Source organism: Dreissena polymorpha, chromosome 1, assembly GCF_020536995.1.
Source record: "Dreissena polymorpha isolate Duluth1 chromosome 1, UMN_Dpol_1.0, whole genome shotgun sequence".
Lineage (NCBI taxonomy): Eukaryota > Metazoa > Mollusca > Bivalvia > Myida > Dreissenidae > Dreissena > Dreissena polymorpha.
This window is the reverse complement of record NC_068355.1, coordinates 85032135-85048721: the sequence shown is the minus strand read 5'-3', so window position 1 is coordinate 85048721 and position 16587 is coordinate 85032135. Positions and strand designations below refer to the sequence as shown.

The 16587-nt window shown below is 35.7% G+C and overlaps 1 protein-coding gene across 1 annotated transcript in view; it reads right to left on the bottom strand.

The window, feature by feature from the left end:
* Positions 1–4447: 4447 nt before the first annotated feature.
* The window catches only part of LOC127838748 (3-ketoacyl-CoA thiolase, mitochondrial-like), a 33155-nt gene continuing 21015 nt past the window's right edge, over positions 4448–16587 (bottom strand). Inside the window, exons 8-11 of the mRNA XM_052366734.1 lie at positions 11938–12040; positions 10673–10770; positions 7745–7899; positions 4448–5238 (exon numbers count right to left, since the gene is read on the bottom strand). Of these exons, the coding sequence (XP_052222694.1) occupies positions 5157–5238; positions 7745–7899; positions 10673–10770; positions 11938–12040 (438 nt within the window). The 3' untranslated portion in view covers positions 4448–5156. The remainder of the gene's footprint in view (positions 5239–7744; positions 7900–10672; positions 10771–11937; positions 12041–16587) is intronic.

Here is a 16587-nt window from a genome sequence, read left to right as displayed (position 1 = left end):
TATGCATATTCTAAGTATAAAAGGGGCCATAATTCTGTCAAAAAGCTTGACACAGTTGTCTGCTCTTGTTTATAGGTCGGGGTCATGATGGTAAACAAGTATGCAAAATATGAAAGCAATATGTCAAGGGACATTGAACATATTTGGGGAAGTACGCAAACTTTAACATTTGCACGCAAACGGACACAACAACGCCAACGTGAGTAGGATAGCTCCACTATATATATTTCAATAGTCGAGCTAAAAAGTATTGATTACACCTGGATTTCTAACCGGAGCTTTAGAAGCCAATCTAACAGTCTACCACTAGACAATACAAACTTTTCATTTTGGATACTTTTAATTTAAAACATGTATTAGTTATAAACATATTTTTCAATTTAAACATGTAAATTCTTTAGTACCTCAATGATTTTGATCTTCATTGATGGTTATTGATAAACAAACTAAAAATTAAAACTTTCCCAAGTCAATAGTGGTTTTTGCTTGCTTGAATATATGTACATTTTTTATCAATGGCAATTGTTTGGAAAAGTGGTATTAAATATCTTCTGGAAAGCACTCTTCTAAACAGGCACTTGATGTTGTTATTTTGCTTTGTTCCATGGCTTGTAAGAGTCAACTGTGAAGCATGGTACCTTAATTTTTAGCTTGGCTGTTTTCAGAGAAAACCCGAGGTATTGTCATAGCCATCTTGTCTTGCTGAAACCTTGACATTTTGTCAAGGTTTTGAACATTGGCTATAAAATCAAAGTGCTTCCACCTACAACTTTGAAACTTCATATTAGCTTCACCTTGATGAGTTCTACACACCTCACCCATATTTGAGTCACTAGGTCAAAGGTCAAGGTCACTATGACCTCTAAAAAAAAAAAATTCTGACAAGCTTTCATTTATTAAAAAATGCACCCGCAGCCAAGTGTTGGCACCCGTTATGCGGTGCTCTTGTTAGGACTAAGGTGTTTATGTCAAGATTTAAACCTTAGATCAATGTTAAAGGGCTCACTATGTAAAAACAGAAAGGGTGTTTTCAAGGCATCATTAACCTTGAGGTATTAAAACTCTGGACCTTAAGGAGCATTTTTATGTCCCCCACTATAGTAGTGGGGGACATATTGTTTTTGCCCTTTCTGTCTGTTGGTCTGTTTGCGCCAACTTTAACATTTTGCAATAACTTTTGCTATATTGAAGATAGCAACTTCATATTTGGCATGCATGTGTATCTCATGAAGCTGCACATTTTGAGTGGTGAAAGGTCAAGGTCATCCTTCAAGGTCAGAGGTCAAATATATGTTGCCAAAATCGCTCATTTTATGAATACTTTTGCAATATTGAAGATAGCAACTTGATATTTGGCATGCATGTGTATCTCATGGAGCTGCACATTTTGAGTGGTGAAAGGTCAAGGTCATCCTTCAAGGTCAGAGGTCAAATATATGTGGCCCAAATCGCTTATTTTATAAATACTTTTGGAATATTGAAGATAGCAACTTGATATTTGGCATGCATGTGCATCTCATGGAGCTGCACATTTTGAGTGGTGAAAGGTCAAGGTCATCCTTCAAGGTCAGAGGTCAAATATATGTGGCCAAAATCGCTTATTTTATGAATACTTTTGCAATATTGAAGATAGCAACTTGATATTTGGCATGCATCTCATGGAGCTGCACATTTTGAGTGGTGAAAGGTCAAGGTCATCCTTCACAAGGTCAAGGTCGTCCTACAAGGTCAAACATCATATAGGGGGACATTGTGTTTCACAAACACATCTTGTTCTAACTTAGAAGTGTTATCTTGAAAGTCCCTACAAAGATAAGATTCGTACAAAAGTAATAAATATCTTGGCGTAAATGGCGGTTACTTGTTTCCCCTATTTGTATAAAGTAAAAACTTGAAAAAATCTCTGACACTGTAAAGCATAGAAGTTTAATATTTGTTATGTAGTATTAAAAAGTGGTTATCTGCAATATTTGTTTTCATAGAAGTTTGATATTTGTTATGTAGTATCAAACAGTGGTCCTCTGCAATATTTGTTGAAATCATTTCCCTAACAATCCCTTTCATGAGAATGATACTCAATATACGAACTAGAGCTTTGTCACAGACGTGATGTATACCCCCATGTGCCGCATTGACACAGACTATTTTGCATGCTGTCTTCACAAAACAAGAGAATCTAATACATGGCAATTTTTAACAATTATTATGCCATTATCATTTAAAGCCACTTTGAACTCTTGAATTCTTCCACGTGACACGCAGTCCAATGACTGTGAACAAAATTAATGTACAGAGTCATTTTAAAATCTCAATGAATGACATAATTATGGTCCAGACAAGATCATTTATTGCCATTTTTAAGCTTTGAAATCAAAGTGTGACCTTGACCTTGGAGATATCAACGCAATTCTTTCGCGCGACACACCGTCCAATGATGGTGAACAAATGTGTCAAATAATTTTAAAATCTCACAATTAACAACATAGTTATGCCCCGGACAAGCTCATTTATGGCCATTGAACTCAAAGTGTGACCTTGACCTTGGAGATATCAACGTAATTCTTTCAAGTGACACACCGTTCAATGATGGTGAAAACATGTGCCAAATGATTTTTAAATCTCACAATAAAAGACATAGTTATGACCCTGACAAGCTCATTTATGGCCATTTTTGACCTTTGAACTCAAAGTGCCAAATGATTTGAAATTATCACAATGAACAACATAGTTATGGCCCGGAAAAGCTAATTTATGATCTTTGAACTCAAAGTGTGACCTAGACCTTGGAGATATCGACGTCATTCTTTCTCGGGACACACCGTCCAATGATGGTGAACACATTTTCCAAATGATTTTAAAATCTCACCATAAATGACAAAGTTATTGCCCAGACAAGCATTTGACCTTTAAACTCAAAGTGTTACCTTGATATTGGAGATATCAATGTACTTTTTTCACACGACACACCGTCCCATGATGGTAAACAAATGTACCAAGTCATTTTAAAATCTAACGATAAATGACTTAGTTACGGTCCGGACAAACTTTCGGTTTAAAACACACTAAGTGACCCCGTGACCTAGTTTAGTGACCTTCGGGGGGCATAAAAACACATGTCATACTAAAATCATGCCACAGGTATAGTATGATTGTGTGTGCTAAAGTGCCCTTTTAACACACAGAGCATCCTGCCCTTCTCAAATCCTAGATGGAGCATTGTCTTTCAAAATGTGCATCATCTAATCCAATAAAATGTCAGTAATTGAAAAAATAGGGCTTTTAGTTGATATAACAAAAGATCACCATTTAACAAAATAAAATGTTCAAATGGATTTGGTGATGGGTGGAAATTTAATGATGTAACTCATGCCTATTTGTCAGGTCTTTATTTCTAAACGGGCAAATTAATTGCCAAAAAATAAATGAAAATCCCTTTTAGCATTTGTATGTGAAAGAAGATTGAGACCAAGTGCTTGTGAAGAAATCAGTGTTGAGGACATTGTTTTTCCCATAGGTTAGAACTTTAAAACACAGATATAACAAGAGCTATGTTCGTGAAACACAATGCCCTCTACTGCGCCGCTTTGAAGCCATATATTTGACCTTTGACTTTGAAGGATGACCTTGACCTTTCACCACTCAAAATGTGCAGCTCCATGAGATACACATGCATGCCAAATATCAAGTTGCTATCTTTAATATTGCAAAATTTTGACCTTTTATCTTGAAGGATGACCTTGACTTTGACCTTTCACCCCCTCAAAATGTGCAGCTCCATGAGATAAGCATGCATGCCATATATCAAGTTGCTATCTTCAATATTGCACAATTTGACCTTGACCTTGAAGGATGACCTTCACCTTTCACCACTAAAAATTTGCAGCTTCATGAGATGAACATGCATGCCAAATATCAAGTTGCTATCTTCAATATTGAAAAAGTTATGGCCAATGTTAAAGTTTTCGGACGGATTGACATACGCCATATATTTGACATTTGGCCTTGAAGGGGGATGACCTTGACCTTCACCTTTCACCAAACAAAATGTTCAGCTCCATGAGATACACATGCATGCCAAATATCAAGTAGCTATCTTCAATATTGAAAAAGTTTTGGCCAATGTTAAAGTTTTCGGACGGACGGACAACCGCCATATATTTGACCTTGAAGGATGACCTTGACCTTTCACCACTCAAAATGTGCAGCTCCATGAGATGCACATGCATGCCAAATATCACGTTGCTATGTTCAATATTGAAAAGGTTATGGCCATTAAAGTTTTCGGACGTACGGACAGACAGACTGACTGACGGAAAGTTCAACTGCTATATGCCACCCTACTGGGGCATAAAAATAACTTAATAATTTGATTACCACAAATAGTTATTTTCTAACCTGAATATATAAAAGGACAGTTATTACTAATCTTTCCAACAACAAAGCGAACTAGGTGGCTTTAAGTTGTATTTCATCTCAGGTATGTGAAAGTGCAACAAGAGAAAATAAATACTCTATTATGGCAATAAACACTTAATTATCTTCTTTCATGAATGACATGTATTAATTATCTGTATACATATGCATGCTTATAGTAACAGTAATAAATATAATTTATGTAGTCTTTGTATAATAATACAAATGATTTACACACTTAATCATTTGTTGTGGATATTTGTATGACTTAATGTAAAGTGATTGGTTTAGACATCTCAATGTCCTGAAAAAATGACCAACTATCAGTTAAAAAATATAACATCATCCCATATCAATAATTTAATAAGTTGGTCCTGTTAGAAGCAACTGGTACAAAGAATTTTCAAGTAAGTACACCTGCCAAGCAATTTGAAAACATAGTTTCAGTGATAATATCACTTGCCTGTTTCTTTTAAATGTCCTTAATTTCATGTTGATCTGATAATAACTACAAATTTACATAGTGTAGAAAATACAGTTATTACTTTAATCTGATGTAATTTATTTCAATAGACCATACACAGTTGTCTATAGCAATTCAATGTCACCATGCTATTTTGCTAATCCAATAAAAAGTTTATATAATAAATTTAACAATTCATGTACAAGTCCACAAACCATGGTGTTTTTTCTCCATGGCACATAATGGAATAACAAATTAATTAAGGCAATCAATGAATAGTTCAGCACTTCTCTAGGATCAAAGTGATGCCCTGTCCACCACCAATACAGGCTGAGCCCAGTGCAAACGTCTTTTTCTGGCGACTGTAATAAACAATGGTAACCATGCATTCAGATACACACACACACAATTTATTCTCTATCTTTTACTATCATTGTTCCGGTCAAACTTCTTCTAATGTGTAAATTTAGAATTTCAATAAGCAAACGTGGGTATATTTTTAAGTGAATATAAACATGTAATTTTACAAGATACATATCAAGAATATACAAATGTTCAAGTGTTAACTGTTTCCTTGATCTTCAGGCTAGCAAAATGGTTTTTGCAATGGACATATAATCTTGATGCACAACACAATATCTAAGCTGGAAAAAAACATGCACTTTTAATATATACATACATGGAATATGCACAAATTACAAGTTGCTACTGTGATCTTGATCTTGGATTTTGACGTTCATTGTAGGCGACACATTTTCTTGATAAAAGGATCATATTGAGCCAATTCATTTAGATAATTTATTGGGCAGATGCAGCCATGTACGTTCATCAATATTCGCATAAGGAATATGCAAAAAGTGTCCCATGTAATCTTGACTTGAAGTGAGTTTTTGCACACATCAAGAAGTCCTGATATGATGAGCTATTTATTCCCAAATCCCATCACGTTCAACATAGTTATTAGCTGGACACTTAATGTCACACAAACATACACACACACAAAAGGGTCACACAACATACCCTTCTGCCATCATGATTGCGGGGGTTTAATAAAATTAATGAAATATCTGAGAAAATAAATTTACATTGTGTAAGCATTTTGGCCAAGATGTCTAAGATGTAATCCCCAGTTGGTAAATCTTCGAAAATCTTTTTAAATACAACAAGTACTAGTGTTTCCCCAAAATCAGACTTGCGAAAGTCTCTTTAAGCAAAGCTGTTAGACACGTTTTTTACACACACTAAACATTAACATTAACAAGAATCACACCACCTTGGAGTGGCATGCTAAGAATTGAGGGGTTTAGGGCTAGCTGAACCTCAATAATCAACAATTTGTAAATAGGTCAAAGATAAATACTAGGGATGCAAGAGATTAACTGGTAAACCTACCGAAACAACCAGTTAACCGGTTACATTTTCCGGAAAAGGTTAACCTGGAAAAAAATATTTGATTGTTTTTTTTTTCATTGAATTATTTGTACGAGTTTACTTTTTTCGCGTGACATACTGCCAACTTGCGCTGGCGACTAGTAAGAACAACATGCTGCACCATCGCCGGTAATAAATAACATATCAACAATCAAAGTAATAAAGCAATTAATCAATACATTTGTGATAACAAATAGGCGGTACGTTTTGATAACTGACACTATTGGTGTTTTGACTCGCTAAAATGCAAACTGCGGTGAGTGGGAGCTATTAGCGAAGACGTAATTGATACGTTTATTGAACTCGTGATAAAAAACAGTCGAGACATTGCACGGCTTATTTTGATGTTTTGTTAACCAATATCCAACACTGATTGCTCGCAAAAATACCATGTTTATAAGTAACAATTTTATGAAGAATTGCATTCGTAGTTACAATCTTTACGAGTTAACATCGTTTTTGTTTATAAAAAATTAATATCATTATGATAATGTACGTCCAACGATTCGACCATTACCGTCCGATGCAAGTTTTATTTAAGACAGCAAATTATTAACTAATTAAATAATTAAACATCAATTGAAAATATTTTTAAAATAAACCCATTAACTTTAGTATTTGGGTAATTGCGTAAAATTTGCGCGCTATGGTATGTTAACAAACATATGTAACTATCAGTATTTGAGATCATATTACTTAGTTACTTCGCTATTAAATAAATGTACTGATTATATTAAATATTCAACTTACATTTCGTTCAAAATTAATTTAATTTGCATTTGTGTCCTTCATTTTACCCACATTTTTTTATTGTATAATGAAAATCAATCGATACTACTTCTGCTACAAACGCTAAAATGCAAACAACAAAATATGCAATTATCAAATATGAAGAGATGCGGATTCGTTGAACACACATAACCCACTTTACGTTGCATTGAATGTGAAAAAACATTTCTATATTACCGGTAAGCCAATTTGAGTTTCAAAAATTATAACAGAATGAACAAAGGAACACGCCGTTTTCGTGAGCAATACGACGCAAACATAATATAAGCGGCTCAACCAAAAAAAAGTTAATAACACGTAAAAATGAACATTGTGTAGTTTTTACTCCTACGCATTTACGCAGGAAAAATAAATAAAATATATAGCATACATTTAAAAAATTATGAAAATACTTTGTATTGTACATTTTATTACGACACTGGCATGTTATCAACTCAAGCGATTTCAAATTTGAAATTACTTTTGTTTCTACAGAGCAGTTCGAGCGGTATGACATTTTTTACGTTCTACTCTAAATCATTTTAACTACTTAAGGTGTTTCGGTTAACCGGTTAATAACTGGTTACAGAATAAGGTTAACCGGTTAATGATTTTTGTAACCTCTTGCATCCCTAATAAATACATAGACACCAACAACAAGATACTAACTGTAACTCATGTACAAGGTGGCCAGTGATTCTGGCCCCTGATGCTGCCAGGGGATGACCCAGGGCTATGGCCCCTCCATTCATGTTGGTGATAGATCGGTCTAGGCCGAGTTCCTTCTCTACAGCCAGGTATTGGGGGGCAAAAGCTTCATTTACCTGGTTATACAAGTCCACTTTTCAGTAATATGTTTTTTAATACAAAATAATATATTATATTGTCAATTTAAAAGTTGTAAATACAATGTGATTTCAAGTTCTGATGCAAAAAAACGCAATTAGTGTATTAGTTGAAATTAATAATATATAAAAAAACAAGAGGGCCATGATGGCCCTGTATCGCTCTACTGCTGAAAAAAGGCTGAAACAAATATTCTCTGCATGTGCAAATACTTAAATATAGGCCCTATTTAAGCACATGTACACTTTTGTGACCCCTTGGGCTTGGTCAAATTTAACCCCAGGGGAATAATTTGAGCAAACTTTGTAGAGGACTACTATATCTCACTACATGTACATACAAAATATGGTAGCCCTAGGTCCTATAGTTAAGGACAAGAATATTTCGAAAGTTTTCACAAAATAAGCAATATATCAGCGTATATAATGTTCAATTTTGTGACCCGCGGGTCAGTGTCAAATTTGACACAAAGGGCATAATTTGAACAAACTTGGTAGATATAAGATGTTACTGCATACCAAATTTGGTAGCCTTAGAATGAATGGTTTTCAACAAGAAGATTTTTAAAGATTTCACAAAATAGGCGCTTTATAAGGCTTTATTCAATTTTGTGACCCCCCAGGGCAGGGTCAAAGTTGACCCCAGAGGCATTATTTGAACAAATTTAGTAGAGGTTTATTAGATGTCACTACATACCAAATTTGGTAGCCCTAGGTCCAATGTTTATGGACAAGAAATTTTGAAAGTTTTCACAAAATAGGCCTTATATAAGCGTATGTTCAATTTTGTGACCCCCAGGGCAGGGTCAAATTTACCCCAGGGGCATAATTTGAACAAACTTGGTAGAGGACCATAAGATGTCACTATAAACCAAATTTGGTAGCCCTAGACCCAATGGTTATGGAAAAGAAGATCTAAAGTTTTCACAAAATAAGCCCTTTATAAGCATATATTCAATTTTGTGACCCCCGGGGCAGTTTCAAATTTGACCCCAGAGGCATAATTTGAACAAACTAAGAAGAATACTATTACATGTCACTACATACTAAATTTGGTAGCCCTATGCCATACAGTTATGGGTATAAAGATTTTTAAAGTTTTCACACAATAGACCTTATATAAGCATATGTTCAATTTTGTGACCCTCGGGGCAGGGTCAAACTTGACCCCAGGGGCATAATTTGAACAAACTTGGTAGAGGATTATATGATGTCACTACATACCAAATATGGTAGCCCTAGGTCCAATGTTTAAGGACAAGAAGATTTTAAAAGTTAAAAAAAAATAAGACCTTTATAAGCATATATTCAATTTTGTGACCCCCGGGGCAGTTTCAAATTTGACCCCAGGGGCATAATTGTAACAAACTAAGAAGAGAACTATATCATGTCACTACATACCAAATTTGGTAGCCCTATACCATACAGTTATGGACAAGAAGCTTTTTGAAAGTTTTCACAAAATAGGCCTTATATTAGCATATGTTCAATTTTGTGACCCTCGTGGCAGGGTCAAACTTGACCCCAGGGGCATAATTTGATAAAAATTGGTAGAGGACTATAAGATGTCACCACAAACCAAATTTGGTAGCCCTAGGCCCAATGGTCATGTACAAGAGAATTTGTAAAGTTTTCACAAAATAGACCCTATATAAGCATATGTTCAATTTTGTGACCCCCAGGGCAGGGTCAAATTTGACCCCAGGGGCATAATTTGAAGAAATTTGGTAGAGGACTATCAGATATCTCTACATACCAAATTTGTTAGCCCTAGGCCCAATGGTTATGGACAAGAAGATTTTGAAAGTTTTCACAAAATAGGCCATATATAAGCATATGTTCAATTTTGTGACCCCAGGGGCAGGGTCAAATTTGACCTCAGGGGCATAATTCGAAGAAATTTGGTAGTGAACTTTTAGATGTCTCTACATACCAAATTTGATAGACCTAGGCCCAATGGTTATGGACATAAAGATTTTGAAAGTTTTCACAAAATAGGCCTTATATAAGCATATGTTCAATTTTGTGACCCCCGGGGCAGGGTCAAATTTGACCCCAGGGGCATAATTTGAACAAATTTGGTAGAGGACTATAAGATGCCTCTACATACCAAATTTGATAGCCCTAGGCCCAATGGTTATGGATGAGAAAATTTTGAAAGTTTTCACAAAATAGGCCTTATATAAGCATATGTTCAATTTTGTGATAGCCCTAGGCCCAATGTTTATGGACGAGAAGATTTTGAAAGTTTTCACAAAATAGGCCTTATATAAGCAAACTTTCATTTTTGTGACCCTGGGGCAGGGTCAAATTTGACCCCAGGGGCATTATTTGAACAAATTTGCAAGAGGTTCACCCCAGGAACATTCCTGAGAAATTTCATCAGAATTGGACCATTTGTTTAGGAGAAGAAGATGTTTTTAGGAAAAGTTAACGCACGTACGGACGCACGCACGACGGGCACAGGCCACGACATAAGCCCCGCTGGCCTCTGGCCAGTGGAGCAAAAACTCAAAAACTACTTTTCAATTGCTTATGAAGTAAAAAATATGAGGATTTAAAATAAGCAAACTCCACATTCTGGAATACAGATTATAACATGATTTAATAAATGGTTGAATAATCCAATTCATTTACTCCAAAATATTTGGCAAATAACAATTTGAAAAAGGTCTCTATCCCTTTAATACAAGAACATGAGTTAATTTCATTTAATATTAAAGCAAAAACTTCCAGTTAGTAAATATCTTACCTCACAAATGTCCATATGTTTGAGCTGTTTGCCCGCGGCCTTCAATGCAGCATGGCTGGAAGGTACCGGTCCAATACCCATGATCTTGGGGTCACAACCTGCACACACACACACATAGGTCCAATACCCATGATCTTGGGGTCACAACCTGCACACACACACACATAGGTCCAATACCCATGATCTTGGGGTCACAACCTGCACACACACACACATAGGTCCAATACCCATGATCTTGGGGTCACAACCTGCACACACACACACATAGGTCCAATACCCATGATCTTGGGGTCACAACCTGCACACACACACACACACACACACAGGTGATGTGACTTATCAAGCCAAGAACATTTGTAGAAAATGTACTTTACAAACAACATTTAACAAAAAATGTCAAGTTAAATGTTGAGAAAACAAAAATATTCTACATGCCTATCAGGAATATGTTGTTGAGCCAGCTGTAAAGATTAATAATCATTTTGTAATAAAACCTTTTAAAAGAGTCTGACCTTGACATTTTTTGCTGGATTATAGCTATTACAAGCATCGTGTTGTCACAACAATATGAAGCATGTTATTAATATTTGAATGATCAATTTCGGTCTGCAAAAGTTGAAGCACCGTTGTGGTCACTGAATATTTACCATGATCTTGATCTTTTACCTTGGGGCTACAGCTTTGTATTAACAAATTGTTACCAAATGGTGAACATCTGTGGTTGTTTTTGTTTTGCCTACATTAAACCTTTCCAAGTGACATTGACCTTGAGCTGCAGACACGGGTCCTGCATGTAACAAGTTATCTCCACACTGTGGCAATTCACAGTTGTTTTTTAAGTTGAAACAAAATGGAATGACAAGCTGGGGGATGGTTGCGGGGTGGTATGGGATGGACCCTTGTTGTACATACACAAAACTGCAATTGGCCAGAAATACATGCATACAATTTATTTAATTATAGGGATGTGTGTGGGTATTTTTTTACTCTTTTTACAAGTATTTCATAGCCAATGAAAATAACAGTTATCCAGTCACCAACTCAACACTGAACACCAGAACACCAACACAAGGTTAAAACTATAATGCCAGTAGCTGACAACTGCCTCACTTGAATCAGGTAGGAGGACGCTCATTTAAATAATACAATGACCAATCACTACACCAATTATGTGCCTAAGCTGAGAATCAAACTCGTTTATCCTCTGATTTATAGCAAACATTCCACCAACTGAGTTACCATGTCTGACAAGCTGTTTAACTCACCTGAGATGCCATAGGAGACAAGCCTGGCCAGTGGAGTGAGTTTGTGTTGCTTCACAGCAGCCTCTGTTGCCAACACCAATGCGGCTGCACCATCACACACACCCTTCAATATGCATATGAGCCTTGTTCTGAGAAAACTGGGCTAAATGCATGTGCGTAAAGTGTCATCCCAGATTAGCCTGTGCAGTCCGCACAGGCTAATCAGGGACGACACTTTCTGCTTTTATGACATTTTTCGTTAAAATGAAGTCTCTTCTAAGCAAAAATCCAATTTAGGCGGAAAGTGTCGTCCCGATTAGCCTGTGCAGACTGCACAGGCTAATCTAGGACGACACTTTACGCACATGCGTTAAGCTAGTTTTCTCAGAACATGACTCATAAAGTTCACTGAGCAGGAGTACTACTTAATCAGGGCCACTATTCACAAAGCACCTAAGGATATCTTATTTTCAGTTGCACTTGAAAAAAGTTAATATTTTCAGTATATTCAGTAATAAAATTTCGCGATGTGAAATCGAAAGTACATCGCAAAAATAGGTGACATAACAATATACACAATACAAATAACCCAAGTAGATTGATCATTTTATCTATAAAATATATACAATTCACTATGCATGCACAATTTGCATTCCTGGGTTTACCAGGAAAACAATATCAGAAAGCGTTGCGTTTTTTTTCCCCTGGAAAAACAGTTATTATCGAGAAAATTTGTATTTAAGTCCAAAGCCAATAACTATGCAAATAAATCAATGTACCTGAATGAATTTCACACTTTATCTGTAGGTAATCTCACATACCAAAAATCAGCCTCAATATCTGAAAGCGTTGTGTAAATAACCCCCTCTGGAAAACATTTATTATAGAAAAAATTTGTAAGTCCAGGCCAATTAACACATTCCACGCTTAGGTAGACTCACTTACCAAATATTATCTGTACCTGCCAAATACAAATTATCTCCCATTAAAGCTTACTACTGCACTTAGCAAAAGTTTAGATCAGTCCAAGGCCTTCACCAAATTCAACGGACAGGAACACATATTTTACACATCATCTGTAGGTCATGTAGGTAGACACACCTACCAAAAATTATCTCAATACTCAAAGTGTTGTGTACCCCCCCCCCCCCCCCCCCCCCCCCAAATGGAATGTCGATGGACAGTGCGACTTTTATATGCCACCCTACCGGGGGCATAAGAACAGTTATGTAACCAAAATAGCATTCCAATATTTAGTATGAGTAAGAATAGGAGAAACTTTTTATTATTGCAAGATGCAGATTTAAGTTATTTCTGCAACCACAGCAGAAACAATGTTTGTCTGACACAATACAGTCTACTCTCGTTATCTCAAAGTCAGCGGGAACAAGAAAAAATATCAAGATAACGATAGTTCGAGATATCCAATTTGGCATTTTCAAATAAACAAGAGGGCCTGAAAGGCCCAAAGTCGCTCACCTGAGGTAAAAAGATATTATTGGGACATATCTTCTGACCAAGTTTCATGAAGATCGGAAAATAAATGTGGCCTCTAGAGTGTTGACAAGGTTTTACTATAGCTATATAAGGATAAATGCCCCGCCCCCTGGCAGCCATGTTTTTCGACCAACTGGCATCATCTTCGAACTCGTCCAAGATATTATTGGGATGAATCTTCTGACCAAGTTTTATGAAGATCAGACAATAAATGATAGAATGTTAACAAGATTTTACTATAGCCATATACAGCCATATAAGAAAAAATGCAATGCCCCTTGGCAGCCTTGTTTTTCAAGCAAACGTAACCATTTTCAAACTCATCCAAGATATCATTGAGACCAATCTTCTGACCAAATTTCATGAAGATTGGAAATAAATGTGGCCTCTAGAGAGTTAACAAGGCAAATGTTGACGCCGCACAACGTACGACGCACAAAAGGCGATCACAAAAGCTCACCATGAAAATGAGACGAAAATTTACTCTGTTTTTAACATCTATTTATCTGCTAAGTGGTCTTACTAAAGCCGTCATAGTGTGGCATAATCCTCTCTACTACCCTATCTATTACCTGATATATACACGTTTTTACGAGGCACGATTAAATCTGCTATTAAAATGCATAAAATAACGTTTTAATTGTAACAGAATTGCATACACACAAGGTTATCATTTTTCTAAACTGTCGAGTAAACATCCAGTAATGTTGCTATGTAAAGTTATGATGCAATTAACGTCCAATCAAGACGAGGGTTTTCCATCTAAACATTCGTAAATTCGTTCCGGAATACTGAACTGTACATGTTAATTTTGTAGATCTGCAACTTTGCGGTGGTTTAAATACGCAAAAATATAACTCAATGCATTTTGGAATGTTGTTTGTATAAACAATTAGTCTTTTGGCCTTTTGGCAGGCTGTGTATTAATTAAAGTTAATTGAAGTTAAAGTGACAGGCCTTACTCATGTGTTAATGGCTTACAACATTACGTGTGATCATTGATGCAATTAACGGATCAATTATCTACCACACAGAAACGGCAGCAGCCGGGCGAAGCGGGAGGGTGAAGTATCAAATAATTTTTTTCTCACCTTTGCAGACACTGGGACAGTTATTCGCACTTCGAGATACACCACAGTAAATACATGTAAAATCGGGACTCAAGACAAATTTTTATATCGAGATATCACTTTTTCGACATAACGAAAATCAAGATATCTCGCTCTGATCCCAACAATTATCGCGGTATATCCCTTATAAATATAGTATGTAAGGTTTATTCCTCTGTATTAAATGCTAGGCTTTACACGTGGGCGGAAGCAAACGATAAGATAGACGAATCCCAGGCTGGTTTTCGTAAGGGTTATTCAACGATAGACAATCTATTCACCCTTAATGGTATTATTCAAAAATATTTAACAAAAAAGCGTGGTCGAATATATGTATTATATGTGGATTTTTCTAAGGCCTTTGATAATCTACTTCACAATAAACTCTTCGCGTGTCTCAAGAATAAGGACATTAATGGAAAATTCCTCATTGCTTTGAGATCTATGTACTCTAATATGAGGGCATCTGTGAAAACTAATGGTGGTTTAACAGCGAGCTTTCCATGTCTTAAAGGTACCCGTCAAGGTGATATAAGCAGCCCGTTGCTGTTCACTCCTTTATTGATGACCTTAATACACTTCTCAGGAACACATGTACAAACGGCATATTTGTAACTAAAGACATCCCTGAAATATTAACTCTTATGTACGCAGATGACGTTGCTAATCCTGCCGATACAGTTATCAATTTACAACGACAAATTAATGTGATAAAGACATTTTGTGAAAATTCTGGGATGGCTCTGAATATTGGCAAAACTGAAATTGTTGTCTTCAGAAATGGTGGACCAGTTAAATGCATAGAACAGTGGAATTATGGAACAAGCCCTATTAATATAGCCTCATTTTACAAATATATGGGTCTAATTTTTACTCCTAAATTGTCATGGTCGCGATCGCAAAGAAAACTTGCATGTCAAGCAACAAAGTCTATAGTCTGTATTAGAAATTATCAAAAACAATATGGATATTTTCATTTTCATGAGTGTTTTAAAATGTTTGATTCTATGGTTAAACCTATTCTACTCTATGGTTCAGAAATATGGGGTTTTAAATGTTCGCCTATAATTGAACGTGTTCAAACGCACTATTGTAAATTGTTTCTTGGTGTTTCACGCTCGACAAACACAGATATGGTCTTAGGTGAATGTGGCAGATTACCTCTTTATGTTGATTATGTAAGTCGTTTTATCAAATACTGGTGTAGAATACTCCAAATGAGTTCAAATAGGTATCCTAAACAAACCTATATTATGTTATATGATCTTGACTCAGTAGGCAGGCATACATGGGCATCAGAAGTAAGAATAATCCTTTGTAAGTACGGTTTTGGACTTGTTTGGCTTTCTCAAGACATCGGAGACATTGATAGTTTTATACATTGTTTTAGGCTTAGAGTATCAGATTGCCTTAAACAAGACTGGAGAAATCATATTGACTCTTCTCCTAGATGTGATCACTATAAACATTTTAAATCTTTATTAGAGACTGAAAAATATGTATTAATGGACTTGCCTTTTTCTCTTCGGAATAGCTATGCCAAGTTTCGATGTTCTAGTCACAAATTTGCAATTGAAACAGGAAGACACTTTGGTATATCAAGAGATGAGCGGTTTTGTACATACTGTTTAAACCACAATATCGCTGTTGTTGAGGATGAGCACCATGTTTTATTTGACTGTAAAAAGTACTCAGATATACGCTCATTCTATTTGCCTAATATACAACCTAATCATTTTACAGTTGGTAGATTTTACAATTTACTAAACTCTGGAAGAAAATATGAAATTTTAGCTGTTTGTAAGCTGATAAATAATATAATGAGAAGATAGTATTAATATACTGAAGATAAGTAATACTTATGATCAAGTACACCCTTCGTAGTATGTCAACTTTGTAACCACTTTGTTTGCATTTGAACCATTGTTTAGTTATATATAAAACTGTTTATTTTTTATTTTTTGTTCCGACTCTGTCAGATAACAATTATTAATGTATGTACATATATGCTTATATTCAAGTCAGTATATATGCATTTTGTTATGGGCCGGTGGCCTTGAATCAA